Source organism: Rhea americana, unplaced genomic scaffold, assembly GCF_003343005.1.
Source record: "Rhea americana isolate MKP2758 unplaced genomic scaffold, rheAme1 scaffold_421, whole genome shotgun sequence".
NCBI lineage: Eukaryota > Metazoa > Chordata > Aves > Rheiformes > Rheidae > Rhea > Rhea americana.
In genome coordinates this window covers 258,901-280,579 of record NW_028186559.1, presented here as the reverse complement: position 1 = coordinate 280,579, position 21,679 = coordinate 258,901, and the positions used below count along the sequence as shown (strand labels likewise).

The following is a 21,679-nucleotide window of genomic DNA, read 5'->3' as shown; positions in this document are numbered from 1 at the left end:
GCCCGGCCCGGCGGCCGGCAGCCGGGCGCGGGTGTACGCCGAGGTGAACAGCCTGAGGAGCCGCGAGTACTGGGACTACGAGGCGCACGTCCCGAGCTGGGGGTAAAGCGCCCCGCGGGCACCCCCCTTCCGCGGGCGGCCCCCGGCCGCCCTCGGCCCTGCAGGCCCTGCCCGAGGGCAGGCGCCCAGCCGCCCCCCCCTCCACCCAGGGACACTTCTCGGGGTCCCCGTGGGTTCCCCCCGCGGGGAGGGCCGGGGGGAGGGAAGGCCCCCCTCGCCCYCGTCGCAGCCTGGTGCCCTCTCAGTTTATTTTCCTCTCCCTCCGTTCTCCTCTCTCTTTTTGGTGCGAGCAGCAATCAGGACGACTACCAGCTGGTTCGCAAGCTCGGCCGGGGGAAGTACAGCGAGGTCTTCGAGGCCATCAACATCACCAACAACGAGAGGGTAGTTGTGAAGATCCTCAAGGTGAGTGTCCCGTTGGTGGCCGCAGGGGCTTTGCGGTGGCAGTGGCCTTCGTCTCGTTTTTGAGCTGGGAGCTGGARGGAAGGAAGTTGTGCTAGGGCCAAAAGACTTGTTAGATCTTATTGCTGCACCCCAAAACTCATGGGTTTTGCTTTATGGACGTTTGGGTGCAGGACYATGTTTGGAAAATGGATTTAATATCCTGTGTGCTGTAGTGATGTTTTGATGTCTCCACCCCTTCTGTCCAGAGTAGCTGGAGCCTGCTCCAGGCCGAGAGCTCCTCTGGAGGAGGAGTGCTGTGAGTCCTGACATTTGAACAGTGTTGCATGTGCTGCCTATGTCTGGTAAATCGTATCTGGCAATGCCTGTCTAAAGCAGCCCAAGGGCTGCCATGTCAACAAGGAATATGAAGCCTGGAGGGGGAATCCTTGCGGTTAACCTTTAGACAGCTGGCATGCAGCCTTCTCGAGGATCAGGCTGCGGGATGCTCAGCAGTCGGGATTTAGTAAAGCAAATAAAATTTTAGATTTGGCCCTTTAGAAAGGATCTGTTATATGGAAGAGAGTTCACCGTGGCCGGCTCAAAAATACTCTGGAAATTCGAGGAGGCTGAAGGAGACCATTTGATGTTTACCAGCATTGGTGACATATTCTGGTGTGTTGATCGTAGCGTGGTTAGGGTGTGGGGACCTTCTTGCAAAAGTAACTGGTTGTGCTTTGGGATGGTTAAATGCACTGGATTAGCCTCTGTAGGGCACACCTTACCGTGGTTGATGCTTACTGAGAGGTGTGGTAGCTGTGTTCACAGAAGTCTGTGATGGCGATCTGGGGGTGGAGATTAGGGGGGTGTCAAGAAACAGAAACAAAAAGGTTGGAACCAAAGTGCTTTTGGCTTTGGTTTGGCTGATGCTTGTGGCTGTATTTTGTGGAAACAGCAACACTTCTTACTTGTTCCTCAGGAGCACGTGGGAGCTAGTTTCTGATCATGGGCATGCTAAGTATTTGAAAATGTGTTGATCTGCAGCTTTCAGGAGGGTTCAGAGCCTGGAAACTTGTTCTTGCAGACACTAAGGCTAGTAACTACCTAGGATATGCATTTCTATGCAGGGTCGTAGCCTTAAGGCTGGGAGGTGTTCACTAGATGTAATCTGATAGTGTGGTTATCTGGCCAGTTTTGTCTTTACTCATTTTTCCCACTCACCCACTGTTCCTGCTTCCTCGGGGTCCTACTTGGCTTCCCAGAGAATTTGTTATAGTCTATCCAGCCACAGTTCCTAGGCAAGGTGTGATTTCCCGTCAGAGAAAGAGTTAATCATATCCTTACCTTGACTGTGGTCRAGGTGGTGGCTAGGTGAACCGTTGAGGAGAGCCCCTGCGGCCAAGCCTTGTCGTAAGGGCAGAGCAGTGATGCTTCTGTGTCCTCTTGGAGTTCCTCTGGCCTGCTGCTCGGGCCTCCCCCTCCTTTAGATGTTTTACATAGGGTAGTCTATTTTTTCTCTATATATATGTATATATGTGTATATATATATATATGTATTTTTTAAGCAGGGGCAGGGAGGTGTTTCTGTTTGGAGAGAAAGTGGTCAGAGGTAGCCAGTGCAGAATGGTGTGCTACAACAAAAGGTCGTGTGGTTAGGCTGAGGAAACTGTGTGCTTCTGTGTGCTCCTCTGGAGCCTCGATGGTCTCTCCAGGACAGCTGCAGTTTGTTGAGACTGTCTGTCTTGCCCCACATAAAAAAGTGCCAGTAGGCTGCAAGACTGCAAAGAAAGTCTTTGGGAAGTCTTCTTCCTTGCCTGTCCTAGCCTAAAGAGCCTCCCCTGGAGCAATGCTCCTCTCCCTGTGGCAGCTGAACTCCTCYGTCTTTTGGGAGCCTGTCAGCACTGAGCTGTGAGTCAGCTGGCAGGAGTCATCTGAGGGAGGCTGGGTGCTCCTTTTCCTTGGGGCCTGAATGTGCTGCCGTAAAGTCCTGCAAACAGGGGGTTGGATTGTCCCAGATTTGAGGTAGATGGCATTGCTACTAGTTCCCCTGGCTTCCCCCCACTTGCATTAATATGCTAACAGCATTCCTGCAAGTGAGCAAGGAAAAGCAGAAAGTCCAGATAATAMAGATGAACTTTCTTCTCGGTGGAAAGTGGGTCAGTGCAAAGCATGTTTGCGAACATCATGTTGTATACGTTATGAAAACCTGTGAAGTGTGGCAATAACATCACTCTGATCTGTGGAAAGTGCCCCTCGTTTCCTGTAGCTAGACTAAAACTTAATTGCAAATGTAATTACATGCGTCTTCAGTGAAGCCTTAACAAATAGGCTGGGCCTCTGTTTCTCTTATCCAATTCAAGTTGGATTTTATGAGGTGGGAAATACAACCAAAAGTCATAATGTTTTTGTGTGGTCGTGGGGGTGGGACAAAGGGARGAATTGCTGGGTGATGGATGCTCCTATTTAGCACAGTCACTTCTTTCTCTGTASAGTTTCTTGAGAAGAGAATTTACGTTACGCGTTAGAGCTTTAGCAAGAGTCACTGTCTGCCTCTTGTTAGGTGATGGAGATCTCTTCCCAGCCTTGCTCTTCAAAGGAACTTAYCCTTACTGAGCTGAAGTTAGCGTGGAGCAAGTACTTTCTCCTGGCTTTTTTTCTCCCTTTCTTTGGTACTGTGGTACCTGATCGTCTTGCATCCTCCTCCAGAGAGGTCAGGAAACTTTATCACCCTGCCTCAGATGCAGAACTGAGCCACAGAGATTTCCTGTGTGACTTTGGGCAAGTCCCTTAGCCTCAACAAAGTCAAGACTAGAGCAAAGGTGCCAGTCTAGTGCTGCATGAACAAGATAACTGCCCTTCCTCTTCAAGCAGCCCTTTGTCTCCTTTAAGTGCCCTGTGACKCTTACCCTGGACAAGGCCAGGGATCTGCCAGCTCTGATTTCTGATTGGCATCAGAATGCCGCAGGCCATTGGGGCTTGTATAAAGCAAGATGCCTCGTTCCCCTGACCGTTCTAGTACGGAACRGTGACTTCCTGTTCTGCTACCCCATGTGCAGAATCACCTATAATCCTGCAGGAAAATGAGATGTGATCATGCCATTAGTTGTAGTCATAAYGTGCATCAGCAAAGGAGCAGAAATAAGGTCATGCAGATGACTATAACGTTACCGTTTCTTGGGCCAAGTGCCTTGCTTTGGAACTACGTCCTAATGTCACTGTCTTCAAGAAACTTTTGCAGTTCTCATTCAAAAACAAATGAGGCAAGCAAGTTCCCTGGCRTACTACTGCTGCTAGACACTAGGATGCTCTGTGTAGGACATTTGTGTAGGAGAGCATTTGCAAAGGCAAGGCAGGAGCCCTGGCTTGCCCCRCAGACACCCTCTGCCAGCATTCTCCAAAAGCTTTTATCTTTAAAAGTGAGACAGAGGGCAACTCCCCAGCTCTTTGGCATGTTCAGGGAGTAAAAATTTCAGCAAAACAAGAGCCATAGAGCTGAAGTCATCCTCAGTATGTAGTGGAGTGCTCAGCTCTGTGCTGTCTTTCCTACCCATCTCAGGTGTAGAGCGTGGAGTTGATCAGCAGCTGTGTTCCTGCAGTCCCCAGCTGGTGTGTGAGGCTCTTGTGGGCTTTTTGATCTGGCTGACTTCAGTGCAGCTGTGGGCATGCTTCCTGCATGCTTAGAGGAGGGCCAARCCAGGAGCAGGGAACACRTGAAAATGTCGKGTCTGYRTTTCTATGTCATGTTTAAATTTGATGCGACTATTTGGCTCACAGAATGAGATCTTAWAYTYYKCTKKWMSKWMMAGWRRARTWTAAGACATTTGTTTCCAGTGAGTTACGTRTTGTCTATGTCCAGTGCAGCTATCTAAAGCACAACTTTGATCTTTCTTATTGTAACCACAAGATTTTTTTATTTTAATTTTTTTTTGATGGACCATTGAGTTTGGTCTGCAGCCTTTGTGCTGTCTCTTTGATGAACTTCTTGTTTCTATTACCAGCTAATGTAGCTCCAAAGTGTCTGCAGTCTCATCTKCTTGCATACCTAGAAATGAGTCCTCCATACTGGAGGAAGAAAACATGTTCCTGGGAGATGTGGACAGCATTGCAAGTTGCTGCTCTAAAAGATAAACTCTCTACATTGCTTGTAACTTCTGTGGGTAACTTTGTGGTGAGAATGCTGCTGTTAAAGTTAGCTACAGTTACCGCTGTTGGTGAGCTTTAGCTCTACTGTAATGTCCTTCACAGCCTGTTCTCTTGTACCGGTTACCAGCCATCTGAGTGTCTGCCCAAGGCAGAGTTTATAGCATCAATATTGTCAACTCTGTGCAGGAGCCTTCCTGATTTCCTCATATGTGTGTGTATGTACAGTCTATTGGCCTGTAAAGCATTAAACCTGCCACATAAAGAGACTATTTTGTTCCTTTACGTAGCTAGTATCTGAATAGGCCAAATACACAAGYAAAAGTTAGGGAAAGAATGCAGTTATAAGGAGAGGGACCAGTGCGATAGAGATTCTGTAGCAATGATGAAATAGCCCCTTTCTCCTTTGGTGGCTTTTGTCCCTCTGTGCCGAGTCCATGAACTGGAACTTTCAACCGTGTACTTGGTTTCACAAGTGCATTCTTGTTTRTTTGTTTTTTCCCTGTTCCCCCTTCTGGGTTGGATAAACCCTTCAGAGCCACTGCTCTTCCTAGGGGCCGCTACAAGGTCCTTCTAGTGTTGCTCTCAGAATTGTTCCTTTAGTAGCTAGGGGTCAGTTTGGGGGATAGCCCTGCAGCTCTARTAATTTTTCTGCTGTCTCTAAAAGCTTTAGAGCTGTCGTATATAGGCATGCCCTAAGAGGGCATGGGGAAATGGGTTTGAAATGATTCTGTTGGTATGAAGACAGGACCRCACAGGGAAATAGGATCGGACAATGTTGGTCCCTCAGGGCTGGAGCTTTTGACCGCATCACTGACTTTCCACCAAAGCCGTTGACCTTCCACCAACGCCGTTCAATGTCTGCTCCTGATAGTTCTGTTTTCTGCTACTCCTGCATTTGCACTCACTGAATGAGCTCTCGCTGGCCCACTTCTTCCTCTGGCAGAGCTGAAATGAGCCCTTTTGCAAGAGAGCTGGGTGCCCAGCTCTTCTCTTTTAAACACCTGTTGCCCACACTGAGCTTGGCACAGTTTGCTGCTGCAGTCCAGCCTTGTTTGGAACTKAGATCAACCAAAATGGTACAGGATGTCTAGAAGAGGTCTGGAGATGCAGCTCATAACTCGAGGAGCTGTGTCCTGCCTGCCAGGAATTGGTGAGTTATAAAATTGCGACTCCTGGGAGGAGGAGGAGCATGAATTAGGGTAATTTGTTTGTTTGCATTGGCCTCGGGCAGAATCTGAACTAGTGTTTGCAATTCCCTGCTATGATGGTGGTGGTGAATCAGGATTTGGTCYTTGTGTGTCTCCCCTGTAGTTGACTGCAGGAGTCTTGATGCATTGTGGGCAGAGTCCTGTGTCCTGTAGCTCCGGAAAGGGGTTATTTCAGGGATGTGCTGCAGGAGGAGAAAAGGCATTCAGAAGAAAATAGGTATCAGGAAGTTTCTGAGAAAAATGTCTAACTTGTATTAAAAAACAGAAGTCCTTTAGCACAAGAAAAACTGAGAGTGAGTTTTTTTTTCTCTTTTCTAAAATTCAGGAGCAGCTCTGGAGAGGGAGGTTTGAACTCCCATAACGGAAGCAAGGTGCAAACAACTGACAAATCACTAACACAAGTGGACTGCTTTTTTTTTTTTTTTTTTTGTGGCTCTTGAGTATGATTCTTTGGTTTCCCAGCTGATGTCTGACAAAAACTGCTGTCCCAAAGCCAATTTTCCTGTTGAGCAACTGGCATCAGGCTTTATAGGCTGATGATTAGGACCCTTTTGATGACGCTTGCTAGAGATAAATGAGGTTTTTAGTGCCAGCTTACATGTTTAAAGCCTGTCATGTGGATGCTGGTCAAACCTTTTTCTGGTCTTGGACTTTGAATGTTGAGATTTACCTACTTGTTCACTGGAATGGTTGTGGGGTTTCTTGGCTATTCAGGTTTAAGCGAAGAAGAGACCTTTTTGTTTGAAGTTATGTGCAGTGGGACAAATGGCATTAGTTTCTTCAGGATTTGTATCTTTTGAATGCTAGAATTTCTGCCCTGCTGTACTCTTCAGAGCACCTGCTAGGCAAAACCTGATACCTTCTGGGAGTCCTTCAGAGCATCATGTGYGCTCCTCGGCTGGCCAGTAAGTGCATGCTGCCTCACTAACTGCTTTTGGCTAATGTGAAATGATTTTTACGCTGTTATTTGGAGTTTTCTGAATATTTCCATACTGATAGGAAAAAAAAAAAAAAGAGTGACTAGGAAAAGAAGCAAGATCCTGGTTAAATTCAAAGTTCTTTACTTTTCTGCCTTTGCTTGAATTCAAGTGATGTGTCCACTGGCTATTGGAGAAGTCTAGAATCGAAAAATCTGACAAATTTGTGTTTCCCTTTCTTTAGAAACCAAGCAGAAAAGATGATTAACCAGGCAGACATCTATTCATTCAAGACAGGAAGTGATGATTGCGGCCTTATATTTAAAGGTTTATCTTAGCAAACAATGTTAATTCTCCCAGCTGGTGTTTGCTGCAGCTGGACTCTTTCCCTTCTTACAAGTTTACATGATTTCTGCCGTGCTGATCTAGGATCTGATCTCTTGGTCACAGAGAGGTTTTCTCCTGCACCTACCTGAGTACAAAGCAACTGCTCATCGCATGCCGCTTCTCRCCTCTGCCAAAGGAAGGCCCCGTGTGAATGCTCCGTGCTCTCTTCAGACAAAAGCAGTTGTGTTAGCTCTGGCCATTTTCATTGCTTGTTCTGTCCCAGTTGACACTGAAGTAGACTGAAGAATCCTCATGTGAGCCTTTCAGCTGGTACGATGGGAGACCTACAGTGACAGGTCACCGGCTGGTGACAGTTGCGTGTGAGCTGCTGAGTCCCGACGGGACCATCCATCCTCCTGTGCCTTGAGGTCACCTCGTCCCTCTGCTCTGGGTTTTCGGCATAGCGGACAACCATAAACTCTAGGTTTTGTCTCCACTGTCCACAGCCACCTCACGTCTAGTTCGCCTGAGAAAGGAAGCGATTACCTAGGAAACTGGAAGACTGGCTTGTGCTAGGCAGTCATGTTGCTCTGAGGGTACTGCTGCAGTCGAAGTAATTAAACCCCTCCCAGTGTAGACACAGTTAAACTGAGACATGTCTTTTAGCCTGGTTTCCTATGGAAACGAGCTTTATGCAATCCTGCTGTCTGACAGACTCTTCTCCCGCTTCCCCCCCCCCATAATTTTTGCACTCATTGGCCAATTTCAACCAAATGTGACAGAAGTCTCCAAGCTGTCAAGTTTCTACAGATTTCATGGAAATAGGTGTTTGCATAGAGCAGAAGGATTCTATCGGAGCCTCTCTCTCGAGGGAGGAGCTGTAGCAAGATTTTTTGACTCATACTGGTCACTGGAGAAGCCAAGCAGGAAAGAAAGCGTTGAAATGGCTCTACTGTGGGAATGGGTTGAGTTGGACTCTGCACCTTTACAAAATGTTGCCTTGCAAATACAGCCTGATCAAACTTGGAAATAGTGAATTTCATCTAGGTGTCAACTCCATTCCTGTGCTAGAAATCTCCCTTCCAGGGCAGGGGGAACTGAGCCGAGTATGCAGCATAACCTGAAATGCCACAGTTCATAGTTTGGTATAAGCAAATAGCCTCAAATAGGTACTATTAAAATACTCGGGCTATAAGGGGTAGTGTCTTAGAAGCCATCCCTGCTGGGAGAGGCAGATGGTTGGAGGCCATAATAGGTTCAGCAGTTTGCAGTAATCCATGTGTGTTTGGAGTCAACACCCTTGGAGAGACAGATCGGGTGACCGTGCGAGACAGTTGTAGCAACCCAGACTTAATCCTGGTGCTTGAAGGATATGCTGCAGATTGTCTGCGATTTCAGCAGTCCCGGGGCCCRGGGATGGGAGGGAAAGCAGCAGAATTTCTGTGGCTGTGGCCATTTAGCTCAAGTCAGCTGGTGTGCAGCACTGGCCATGTGCTGCGGTGGTTTGCACCGCTGCGTTTGACTTGGCAGATGGGGTGATCCAGGAGCTTGGAATCTGCTACCAGCATTCAGTTTTGGGGCAATAACATGTTACTGTGCGGTAAATTCTATTTACAGTTTTAACTGGAGTAATGGGCTCTGTGTGGCATGGTATAACGTGTGCAGGTAGGAGATGGCACATGGTTAGTCAAGGCTAGAGGGTGAAAGCTGAGGTTTGGAAGTGCCCGAGGGAGGCCTGCAGGGCCTTTGCCCTGGCTTGCACCCAGCAGGAAGGCAGTTCAACCCGCTCCGAGCTGGATGCTGCCGAAGCTTAGCAGGAGGACTGCAAACAGCGAGCAGTTCTCAGCTCTCCGTTTTGTTGAGATGAGGTTTGCTGGAGTGTTTTCCCTTGGTGGCCATGGAGATGATGCTTTTGATATTTCAGTGCTTATCTTCAGGTGTCTGTCTTCTTCTCTCCTTCTTTCCAAAAGTTGCTGATTCTCTCTGCTCACCTCTTTTGAGAAGTGTGTATGTGTTGAGGGGGTAGGTTTCTGGTGGAGATTGAATGGGACATCTTTATCTCACTTTGAAAAAGGTAGAAACACATGGAAGTGCCTGTGAGGGGAAAGAAAGCATCATCTGCCCCGGTGGGAGTGGTGGTTGCTRTGGAAGAAGAAATGGAAACCTCGCATTAGAGGGATATCCCCTCTACTTAGCTGATGCAAAAGGCCATTAAAATAAGTACAGTGTGAAGGAAAAGGTCTTTCAAAGCGGGCTTTGGAGGTTTGCTGCTCTCGGCTGTGTTGAGGCGCTGTTTCGGCTCCCGGTCAGGTGGGAGAGTCGCGGCGGAGGGGCTCTGCGCGCAAGGGCCTGACAGTAGCCAGGCTGTCCAGCAAGCTCGTTAAGGACGGCAGCAGCCGAGCGATCTCTTTGAAGTTACTTGGAGTACAGCTTGTGTGTGCGTCTGCCTCGCTAGATGGGCAGAGTAACTGAATTACGGCCTCTGATTCCACCTTGGCCTTCTGGGGAGGATCAGTGCCTGGGAACAAAGCAAGGGTGATGTCCGTCGCCATGCTGACGTAGATGAAATTAGGCCCTAATAAAGTGTCTRCTTGTCGGGTTCAGAAACGTGGCCCTCTGTCTTGGGTGCTTCCAACCCTTGCTCTGGCTGCCTCTCCCTATCTGTCTAACGTTGTTCCTGGCTCCGAGTGTGTTTTGGTGCAGCCCTGGGACTCCGTTGTTGTCCCTTCCCGGAGAGCCCTGCCAGGGAGTTGCTCCGRCTCTGGCTGACAGCTGCAGTGGCCTTGCTGCTGTTTTACACAGTGGCTTTATGAGGTGCTGACGCTCCCCGTACCAGCATTGCTGTTATTTTTGGCACTTTGCTTCAGGCTGAGATTCTCATCTTTTGGCTTGAAAGTCCAGCTCCTGCCTTTTAACTTGGAGGAGGGCAGAATTTGAATCTGAAAGTTTCAGCTACCTGAAGAGCCTAGAAAAATAGCATATTTTATCACGTATATAAAAACTGGATTTTTCCCAGTATATCTAAAGTTTCTACTCCTTCTCTTCTCTGCACGAACATTCCTTTGAGGGATTTAAAACCCAAGGATTGTCTTGGATTCACCTGTAACAGGAACATCAGTTGCCATGCTGGTACTCTGCAGCAGTTGTGCAAATGAGGTTGCAGCAGAGGCAAGTTGATGGGCACTGAGAGCTGCTGAGCTCTTGTGGCTCCTCATCCTGTGCACAGAAGGTTGCTGTGGAGTTGCTGACACTTCATAGCTTGAGTCAGTTTGATAAGATGCCTCTTACCTCTTCATCTCTTTCCTCCTCTCCTAACAGACCAGACTCTCCAAGCTGGCAGACAAATGTTGCAGAAAACTAAACTGCTGGAAATAAGTGTTCCCATGAGCAAACCTCACAGATAGGGCAGGGGCTTTACCGGTCCACATGAGAAGTCTTTGTGGCTCTCTGTAGTGGTTTTAATTGGGCAGGAGAGGCCGTTCCAGCTCTGCAATGAGGCAAGACTCCTGGAGTCTTCAGTGATACACAGCTGGTGATACCTGCACTGGTCAGGAGTCTCTCCCTTCTTCTTCTTCTTTTTGTTTTGTTTTGTTTTGTTTTAAGCTGTTCTGTTGGCCTTTTCCTTCAAGCAGGCACAGCACTAAAGTTCTCCTGGAAGTGGATGAGTTACAGAAATGATCGTTGCTTTGCACAGAAATGACACTCTGCTGATCCAGCAGTTAACAGCTAACCCAAYCTACAAGCCCCTTGACTTGGGAGCAGCTGTTCTTTGTCACTCTCTGCAGGGTGATGTCCAGAGCAAAGCTTACTTTGCAAAGGGGATTTTTGGGACTGCACAGATTTAATGAGGAGTCAATAAACTGTTTAAAATAGTCTTACATTTTAAAAGTAATTGTAATGTGGTATGTATAGGTGCAGTAACAGGTCATGCAGTTGGGTCTTTGCTCTTGGGGTGGTTGCAAAAGTCTCACACATAGTTAGACACAGCAGTTTGGTACCTTATTAAAAATGTTGGTGTTGGAGAATCTCAGTTCTTCATTTCATAGCATTAAAGCACTCTTTGGAAGAAGAGCATTCGGCAGCAGTAAGGAGCAAAAAAAAAAATTGTATTATGCCAGTAAACAAAGGCTGGGAATGAGATCTACCATGTTTGTCCCGTGGTTCTAAACATATAACATGGAATTGGTGTGCTGAGATTTCTGCATGGCAGTCCAAGACACTTTTAGCCACTGTTACTTGGAATCACAACTATGTTTATGTCTAGAGTGGTTAGACTTCCCCTGATGGGTGGAAAGCTTTCACTGAAGAGAGGAAGATCCTAGTCTGAGGTGTTTGTCTCCTGTGTGCCAGCCCCTTTGTGTCTGCTCTTTGAAGCTAGAAATGTTCTCATGTGAGGGTGGGAGCAGTGGGAGGAGGGAGGCGATGTGATTCAGTCAAAGTCACTGGCAAAAATTGGTGTTAATTTCTGAAAGGACTCTCACTTCTAATTGCTTTTGTGTATTTAAGCCAGTGAAGAAAAAGAAGATAAAACGTGAGGTTAAGATTCTGGAGAATCTGCGTGGTGGCACCAACATCATTAATCTGATTGACACTGTCAAGGATCCGGTGGTAGGTGCCTGTGTGTCTTGGTGTGAGTGGTGGGCTTGCCTTCCCGCCAGCTTACAGGCATGGCCCTGGGCCTCCTGTTGGCCCCTGCCAGTGTGATTTCTGCTCTTGGCTCGGGTTTGGTGCTGACCGTTCCCGTGCCTTTGTTGCTAGCCGGGGGTGAGCAGTGTCCAGCTCATTAGGGTCTCCTGAGATGAATTGGTTTGGATGAGCTGATGTTCCTTTCCATGCTGCCCAGATTCTTTTATGCCCCCTCTGTATCTCTTTGAGTTTCCCCTGGCTGATGAGGGAGAAGTTTTGTGGTTTTCCACATTTTGTAAGAAAGCAGAGACTGCAGCCTTCCAGCTGCTGTCTAGCCTCTAGAACATAGGTGTCTCCCAAGGCAATTAGTTATTAAGCACTTCTCATCCTTCTGGTTGTTGTCCTGCCACTAACCAGAGGTTATATCCTTTGTCTGCATTGCCACAATTTCCCCATTCCCCGGAAGTTTTCTCTAACTAGCAGCTGGCTGAGGCCTGTGACTCCCAGCTGTCAGCCGTGGAGAGGAAATGACGCTGTTGTAGTGTTGGCAGTCCTGGCTGACCTTCCTCCTGCGATCRGCTGTGAGGTCTTAGCCCCTGGTGATACCTTTCACCTTGCCTAGTGCTATCTCTGCCCACTGGAGTGGGGGAGCAGCACTGGCCGAACATGCTGTGTTGGTGCTTGCTGCGTGGGGCATAAGGGGAGCTTGCGTCAGCCTGGTGACGGAGCAGGGTTGTGTTTCTCTCGCATTCCTGCTCCTGCCCTGCTCTTTGCAGGGAGGGTTGGGCAGGAAGCTAGAGCTTTCTCAAGTCTCTTGAAGCAAATAAAGGTCAAGAGGGTTTTTAAACCATGACTCTCTCTCTTTCTCTTTTTCTTGCAGTCAAAGACCCCTGCACTGGTTTTTGAGTACATCAATAATACAGATTTTAAGGTGAGTCTGCCTGGTTGTGGAGGGGGGAAGCTTCCCATTTCTGTTAAGGTGCTGTGCATGTGGGTTATTAGATATGCCTTGAGAGGCTGAGAGGGGAGTTGACATTTGTCCCCTCTGTCAGCTTTACCTTTCTTCCCTGGCTTAAATGAGAAACTTGTGAAGTTCTAAATAGACTCGGATAAGAATGAATAAAAAGCTTGTGTGCTGCATCTCCCAACTTTGAAGGGTAAGTTCAGCAGGTGTAGAAAATAGGGAYGATCAGATCTTCTTACTCCCTTCTCAATTTAGTAATTGCTGTTGTGCTATATTTTCAGTCCAAGTTAATCCCTGTGCTGTGCTGCTGTCTTTATGGCAGTGCGGTTGATGGAGATAGGAACTCTGCTTTGTGCTGAAATCCCTCAGACCTGGGGACTGTGGGGTGCCTGAGGTTGGAGAGCAGATCTCCCACTCCCAGTGGGCCTGAGTAAGGGATCAAGCAGGCCTGAATGAGTCATAAGAGCTTTTCTCCCATCACAGGCTGCAGCGTATTCATTGTGTCTTCTGATTTCTGGGGATCTCCAAGTGGAGTTATTTGTTTCCAAAGGAGGAGTCCTCCTAGCTGAGCGCAGCAGCGAGTGGATGTGCTGCTGTGAAATGCTTTTGGCTAGCAGAAACAAGTTGATATACAAAAGGGATATGTAATTAGTAACCACACCAATTTTAATGGTATCTTCATTTCTCCCATGTGAATTTTTACCATAAGTTACTAAGTCAGTGGTGGAGAATTAATTGAGCAGTTGTCATTAGAAAGCCAGCAATGAGCACTTACTGCATTGCTCGGAGCTCTTTTTTGTTCCTTGTTATAGGACAATGCTTTTTTTTTCTTCACATCTCTACTAGAGCTTGTGTAGGTCAACACATTRTAGGATGCAGCTTTAACGTGTATACTAAACACCCTGAGAAGGCCTTGTGGTTGGTGGTGGTAGAAAGGAGGGAGTTTGTAAGCTGGCCGATGGGCTGTGAGGCCGCACATGTTTCCATTCCTTTGGAGTTGGTCTAGCAGGTTTGAGTGCTGCTGACGGACACTGAGCATAGCCAGAGCTGTAGCTGTTCTAGCTGTGGTGTTTTTCCTGCTACTTAATGTYTTGTAGAGACTGACTACAGAGAGTAGAATAATAGTAACTTACAGCTGTGTCTGCCTGACAGCTCTGGGCGGGGAGATAAGCATTACCCTGTCATGTAAACAGCAGTGAGATGAGTCCTATGTGGTGACCTTTCAGGACTAATTAAAGCAGGTTTGGTTTGTCTGGGTTCTGGGTTTCGCTAGCATCGGCAGGGTTATTCCAGTGCCTTKTGCACTGTGGGGAATGTGTGCCTGTGCTTCTCCTGGTGACCCAAGGACTCTCAAGGAATAAGGCTGATGCCAGAAACTTTTAACTTTCTAATTAGATTTTTTTTTAATATATCTTGAAACAGACTGGATTCCTAGGGCAAAGGGACCTCTTGCTGAGGATTGCTTTGTGCATCTTTAGTCAAAATGTCATCGTGCCAATCTGTGATGTCCTTAGAGGGGAAAAATTCTCCTCAAAGATACCACCGAATAACTGAAATGTGTTCATGAGCTTTAGGTAGTACTTGAGACGGGTGGCCAGAAGGTGTTTTGACTAAAAAATGCAACCCTGGCTGGTAGGCCTTGGAATGCGATGTAGGTCAGCCCCTGCCACTGCCTCRCTCAGAGCAGTTGCAGGCACTTTTGCAGCCATTAAGACGACGTTGATCTGGCCACAGCAGAAAGAGTAATGCTGGGTTCTGGCTGAACTGGAGGCAACTATATTATTTTGTGGCAGGTTGCTCCTAGGCTTGTAGGAGGCAGCCTGAATCTTGAGGAACCACCAGAATCGCGGCCATAAAAGTCCAAGGCTGAGAGAGTTGATGCTTTTGCTGACATTGATTGGTACAAGGCAGGAATAACTCGTCTTGGGAATGCAGTCATGTCCCCCAAGGGCATGCAGTGTTCATGTTCAGAGCTTGTTTGTAACCTGAATTTCACTAGCTATGTATGGATCATGTGGATTATTTGAGCTTGTCTGCTCCACTATCTGTCTGGGTAGGTTTCTTAGGGTCACAGCCAACTGGCAGCTTGCAGAACTGCTGCATGCACGCAGGTGCCTGTGGATATCTTCTTTTATACTGAAGCCTCTGAGCTGTGTCTTCACTTACTCTGGGGTGATGCCAAGTGGAAAGTGCATAGAGTAGATGAGCCCAATCATGTTTGAAGCCTTAGCTTGGTCCAGCCCTCTACACATGAAGCAAGCTGGAGAGCACCCAGAGCCCAGTTGTCTGTATTATTGTCCCTTCTGCCTCACAGTCCTAACTTCCCCCCTATGCAGTCAAATTCAGCTGGGATTAAATGCCACATGAGCTAATCCTGGTGATAGGGACCTCTTCTCTTTGTTTTGAGRTGGTAGCTCCTAATCCACCGATCTCTGCTTTGGCTTCTAGGCTCTCTCTGCAATATTGATGAGTACCGTATGTCTGTAAAATCATCTTYGGGGTGTGTGAAGGGTTTCCCAAGCAATTCCCAAGGCACCTTGTGTACAACAGGTGGTTGCCAGCTACTTTGTAGGATTGCATTTTTCTCCATCCTGTTCGTAGTAATTGTTCACAAGCTTGGATATCTCCTTATCAGTTGTCTTGTTTCTGGCAGTTGCTTTTCTTCAACAAAATGACCTTTTTGTGCAATGATAATTATTCCAGCCCTTCGAAAGGCAGTTGTTGCTATTGATGTCTGTGCACTCATGAAAACAGCAGCTAGATTCCCTGAACTTTCTATGTGTGGACTGAAGCTACGGGTCTGTAGGTCCTACCTAGACTATGGCTACAAATATTCCCTGATCATCAGTGCAAACTCATATTCCACTTTTTAAATGACAGGATAAACAGGATCCCTATATAATACCCCTCTAGAATTATCTTGTCTTAAACTACCTAGCTAGATCCCTTCTTAAACTGATAGTTCTATGCTCACAGGGATGATGAGCCAGGACTTTGATTAAATGTATATTCTGCTGTGGGAGGCAGCTTGTATATGTGGCCCATGTTCCTCTTCAGATCTGTTGTATAACTGGTCATCTGTGAGTACTCAAGCTACACATAGTCATCTGCTTTAAATTGGTTTGATTGCGTGGTTCTGCAATACAACTACAGTAATCTTAGCGAAAAGAAATGCCTTATTTCTAATTGGTTTCAAAGTAGAAATGGGACRCTGTCCCTCAACCACCATAAGTTGTCATGTGTTTTGTTTAATCCCTGAGTGCACCTGGCACTGTGCAGGCCTTTCACTGACTTGAAGAGACAAATCCCTTGGGTGAGAAAGGGGCAGAGCTGGGACTTCAGCAGCAGTGCTGTGTTGGGTGGATTTGCTACTTTGATCTTCAAACAACTAAAAAAAAAAAAAAAAACAAACAGAAAAACCTAGCAGGTTTGCAGCTGGCTTGGAAGGATGGATCCTGCACGTAACCAGCTGTGCTTGCTCACCCAAGGGAGAAGAATAAGCCTTTAGCTCCTGTCAGCCCTGTGGAGGGAGGGGGGAGCATGTCTCTGCCTTCTAGGGTGCTGATGGGATTAGTTTGCAATTGGTTACGTGTGTGCCCAAAAAAGTACCAAAAGCTGGGGAGGAGTGGAAACTGCTAAGGGCTGAGTTTGGCCTTTCCTAGTGTTGGATGCAGAGGAAGGAGACTGGCCCAGGCCTTCGAGGCCCTGTGTAACCTGGACCACTGACAGATGGCTGAGCAGATATTTTGGAGAGATTTGAGACGGCAAACCCCACAGTGATGTTTCTGGTAGCTCTGCTCCCAAGAGCTAGGCTTTAAGAGCAGAGCATGGGAGATGTCTACAAAGCAGGGGGTCTGCTCTCACCTGCTAGGCTGGGCAAAGGGGATTTAGAGCTCCCTGTTGAAGCTTTCCCAGGGCAGCTGCTAGGTTGGACCAGCTTGCAGTGGAAACATCCATCTGTCAGGGGAACAGAGAAGGGCCAAGAGGGCTCGTGGAAGGACTGCTCGCTGCGGCAAGCAGAGCCTACCACACCGCTGGCCATGGCGCAGCGAGAGGGTCAGAGGTGCCAAGTTACGCAGGCAGCTCTTCTAGGAAGTCTGTCGAAAGTTGGTTGCCCAATGGCTGCTTCTACTGCAGAGGCAGCTCTGCTTTGCAGTATGAGGGAGCGGAGCAGAGTTGGAGAGACTGAGCTGAACCAACTGCATCATGGATCTGAGCAGAAGAGGATCAGTGACCTCTGTCCCATCTCTTCCTACAGGCAGAGAGAGGCAGAGGAGCCAGRGCACAGGCAAAGCAGACTCCAGCCTTGTTCTGCTGCTGCCACTCCTGTCCTTGGCATGTCACTGTGTTGTGTAGAAGGGGGAGGCTGCCCTTAGCAACCTTCCCCAGATGCTTTGATGTTGCCAGGTGAAGTGTGTTAGTGTTGAACAAGGTTGATGATTCACAGAAAGACATGTTTTTAAGCATCTTTATCCCCCAAAACTGTTTGTTATCTAAGCAAGCCATTTCAACTCCTGAAAGAGCTCAGCTGTCCTCTGCTGGCACCCTGGCTGGTGCATARCAGAGCCATGTGCAACCGAGTCAGGAAATCTATCACTGTTATAGCTTGTGGCTATATCCCTTTTGCTTCTTGCTGACTTGTCTGCTTCGCTGGGTTGCTCCTAAGTGTTAAGATCATCCCAGCTCATGAGACTAAAGTGCAGCTTGTGTCCTGGAGGCCATTTAAGCTCTGTGTGTAAATGACACATGTATGTTGCCAGATGACTTCCCAGAGCAGCATTGGGAATGGTCCCCYAAGTATGGATCTGGCCCTACATATGGCGCTGTAAGAATCCTCTTAACCCTTCTGAGGATCTTGACTTAGGATTGGAGAATATCCAGGACCAGAACTGCTTTCTTGGAATGCAGATTTCAATCCGTTGCTCTGGGATTTTCTCAAAGCTGCCAGGTGGTGCTTGTGGCAGGCAGCTGGCCTCAGTGTTAATGCAGTGGGTGATTCAGCTGAGCTGTGAGCTTTCCGTGTTGGAAAAGACAAAGGGGTCTGGTCCTGCGGCTCTCCCGTGACTGCTTTTCCTGGCCCAGCACCTGCAGTGTACCATCGTCCTGCCTGTCGCCTTGCTTTTCCTGGAGCAGAGTAGCAGCCCGGTGGGATCAGACTGGCACAGCTGCCCATGCCAGATATGGCACAATAGGCAAACTTAGGGCCAGTTGTGACCTGGTGTGGGAGTGATGGGATGAAGATTTCTCTAGTRACTGCTGGTGACATGGTACAGCTTAAAATGCTCCTTGAATCTTTGTCACTTCCTCAGCAGTGATGAGTAGCCACAGAAGGACATGACGGAGAGGAGGGTGGCAGACTTGTACCAGCAACAAGCATTTCACTGAAATATTGTGCTGCACTCTCCTTGCCCCCACCAGCATTTCAGTGCTGTTAAGTGGCGTTAACCTCTATTCTGGGCTGGGGGGAAGAGGAAGAGCTTTGGAGTCTCCAGCAATCTGAGGCTATATCTACCCTCTGTGCTTCCCAACTCTGTGCTCTATCAGATTAATGTGTTTTCTCTCCCCACCCCACCTGGGGTGCTTTGAAGTCTTGCTCATGTGCTCCCAGCCTGCCTTCTCTGAATGCTGTTGTCAGTGTTGTAGAATCACTAGGATCACTTTGTATATGAACAGAGAGGCAAGATCATCTGTGCCAACTCCAGCATGGTCTGAAGGACTTGCTGTCTTCTTYGTGGATAAGCAGGCTGCCTGTCTGTTGCTGGAAGGGTGTCATGATGGGTCTGAAGGATCCCAATAACTTTTCATGGAAGCTCTTGTYTCCTTTCTGGGTTTCCTAGCATGTAGCTCTGGCAGGTGTCTGGTGTTCCCTCCAAGTCCAGCACAGCCCTCAGCAATGGCAGCTTTAACAAGGGATCTGGAATGGGATCTGTGATTCAAGGCTGGTGGGATRTAGGAAACAAAACTAATCCAAATCTGGAGTATTTATTTTTGTTTCTCTTTTTTTTTCTCCCTCCCCAAATCTATTTCAGCAACTGTACCAGATCCTGACAGACTTTGATATTCGATTTTATATGTATGAGCTGCTGAAGGTGAGTGGTATTGCATATGGCAGTCTCTCCATAGAGGCCAAAAAGGGGAGAGGCAGTAGTGGGATTCCTGGGGCAACGTTGGAAAGACCTGTTGAGCAGTTACTTCTCTGGTGTCCAGTGCAGAATCCATGTCTCGTAAGCAGGGAAGGCTTGGGAGGAGATCTACCTAGCTTGTTGTCGTGAGGCATTAGACTGAACTGGGGACCTTCAGTCRTCTCTGAAGAATCTCTGATTCTCTRGGATCTGCTCTTTCCCAATGAAGCATTTGTAATTGCTAGTGGCTGGCTAAAGGTGTGCTTTGTGAATGGAGCATGGGGAGGCATTTGGAGGGTTGAGCAAGTGGCATTAGTGGGGACCTGGGGACTCTTAACGCTGTAGAGAGACARAAAAGAGGAATCATCAGCTTCAGGCTTCCTTCTGTTGCAGTGTTCAAATGCAGAAGGGTGACTTTATTTGCTTGATATCTGTGGGTGGAGGGTAAACTAGTGTATTACTTCAGGAGCAAGCTAGCCAGCTCAGCACCTTGCCGTCACAGAGCCCCATGAATTTGGTCTTCAGAACAAGGCTTCTGGTTCTCCTGGTGTTTGATGCAACTCTGGTATTTGTCCAGACCTGCTGGCTGAAGCCTTTCCCTATCCCTCTGGAAGGATGAGGAATGCCATAGATGACTCCTTCCCTAGCCTAACCCGCACCTTCCTGTAGAAATACTCACAGACCCATGTGGCAGATCTCTAAGATCCCCCGTGCTGCCTGTCAGAGTGCAGGAGGCAGCAAGGGCATTAGGCAGAGCTTATAGGTTTCAGCTGAGCCTGGGGCTGTTTTGTGATGACCTGCTGGAACAGTAGCTCATGTCTCTGTCAGTTGTCAGCAAGACCTTCAGACTTCTTGGCTGGCTCCTCATGGGTCCCTTGCCTCTGGAAGTGAGTGGGACTGGTTAGGGAAGGACCTTTGTGCTTCAGAATTTGGTTACTGCAGGAAAACTCTTGAAAAATCCATCTGGTGAGCTTGAGGGAGGCTTTCTTCCTCTACACCGCCAAGCTTGCTGTACTTGTCCACAAGGGAAAGATCTTCCTAATGAAGCCTGGGGAGCCCAAGGCAGCCCAGGATAAGCGTGGGAGGGAGGAAAAGAGGTTATTTAGCTGGCCCAGCCTTGGGATAAGCAAGGCACTAGAACCATTTTGTCCCTGGAAGCGGTTTGTCTAGCATGTTAAACATCTTCAGTGATGGAGGCCCCAAGATTACTGTTGGCCATAACTGTCCTGTTGTTTGTGAGGCWGTATGTGACTGCAGGGATATTCCCTGAGACCTTGCTGTGATTAAAGCCATTGCTCCATGTGCTTCCTGCTGTGACAGGGACTCAAGGGCAGCCTTACTCCCCTGGCACTGGTGTCTTGCATATTGAATGACTACAGGTCATGTCCTCCTTCAGTGCTCCTCTCTGAAGACCTCRGAGCATCTGATGGATGTTGATGGATGGATGGAGCTCCCTTCCCTGCCCCCCTTGGAGAGGAAAAATAGCATTCTCTTTCCCCTAACTCAAGGGAACAGCTGTGCAGGGGGAGTGAACAGTGCAAGGTCATGGAGCTGGAGAGCTTCACTGCTCCAGCCCTCAGGCTTTAAGCAGCATTGCTGTGCCTTGCATGCCATCACCTGCCTTTTGCAAGCACTGATTTGGCTTAATGAGCAGGGCAGTTGTGACTTTTGAGCTTAAACATGTTTAAGGGCACTGGTGGAAGGCTGCACTGGATGGCCATAAAAGTGGGTGCATGTAGGAACTGGSCCCTTCTGGGGAGAAGAGTGCCTCTAGTGTAAGCCAGGAAGCAAAGGGCTGCCTGGGTTGAAGCACTGGGCCCACCTCCAAGTGGGATACCTCTCTGGCCCATGTTCTCCAAAGATATGCAGGGAACATGGGTCCAGGACCTGTGGCTACAGTATGACATGCGATTGATTACCATCTTCTTGCCAGCTTGCTGCTTAATCAAATGTCAGTTGTTCCTTATCTCAGGGTTGCAGTATTTCCTTGTGGATGGAGTATTCTTGCTCCTGACTGAGAACTGTCTGTTATACTGTTAATGCTGTGCATGTGGTTACAGCCATGTCTAATGTACCTGTGTGTGTCTGCCAGGCCCTGGATTACTGTCACAGCATGGGGATCATGCACAGGGACGTCAAACCCCACAACGTCATGATAGACCACCAACAGAAAAAGGTACCATGGCACCAGGGCTTATAGGAGGGTTTTTTCCAGGGAAGCTTGATACTCTGTCACTTCYGTAGTTGTAGTCTGGGCTGCTCTTGCTCTTCTCCGCTTGTGCCTGTATCAGGAGAGAGCCAAAGTCCCACTGGAGAGTGTTAGAGTGGAAGTCCATGCCTTGAAGCTTGCTCCTCTCCCCAGCTACCCCCCAGCCTTCCTCTTTGCTGAGAGGAGCAGATCTGGGCTGTTACTTCAGCCCGGAAGATGCCTGYAGAGTTGCAGTGGTAGAGTGCAGAGGCCCTGGGGTATAAGGTTGGAGGCTTYTCTGTTGGGCAGTTGTTTAGGCCTTGTCTGTAATGCATGTGGGTGATTTTCACTTGGGAACAAAAGCTCTTCTTGGAGCACCTCCTGCCTGTCCTGCTGTGGCTTCCCCACTTCTGGGACTTGACAGTTAGAGCTTGGGAATGTTTGTACCTGGCTCGCTACAGTGGAGTTAGGCAGGAAAGGGACTTTGTGCTCAATGTTATGGTACTTATACCTCTTTCTGTGCATGCTTACCCATCTCCCTAGAGACCTTTGCAGCAGCAAATGATCTGCTTGCCCACAGGTCCCTCCKTGTGGATCAGCAGTGGCTGTACAGGCAAGACAAGGCTTGCTAATAGAGGGAATCTCTTATTAGAGCAATTGTCCTTCAGTAGTGGAGCTGATCGCCCTCCATTGTAGCTACAGAGAAGACCATCTCCCTTTCAGGATGTGGTAGCCCCCTCCGC

At 48.1% G+C, this 21,679-nt stretch overlaps 1 protein-coding gene across 1 annotated transcript in view; it reads left to right on the top strand.

The window, feature by feature from the left end:
• Position 1: 1 nt before the first annotated feature.
• Positions 2 to 21,679, top strand: part of CSNK2A2 (casein kinase 2 alpha 2) — a gene marked incomplete at its 5' end in the record, with an annotated part of 25,958 nt that continues 4,280 nt past the window's right edge. Inside the window, 6 exons of the mRNA XM_085315196.1 lie at positions 2 to 102; positions 354 to 465; positions 11,543 to 11,644; positions 12,543 to 12,593; positions 18,656 to 18,715; positions 20,841 to 20,924. Of these exons, the coding sequence (XP_085171322.1) occupies positions 2 to 102; positions 354 to 465; positions 11,543 to 11,644; positions 12,543 to 12,593; positions 18,656 to 18,715; positions 20,841 to 20,924 (510 nt within the window). The remainder of the gene's footprint in view (positions 103 to 353; positions 466 to 11,542; positions 11,645 to 12,542; positions 12,594 to 18,655; positions 18,716 to 20,840; positions 20,925 to 21,679) is intronic.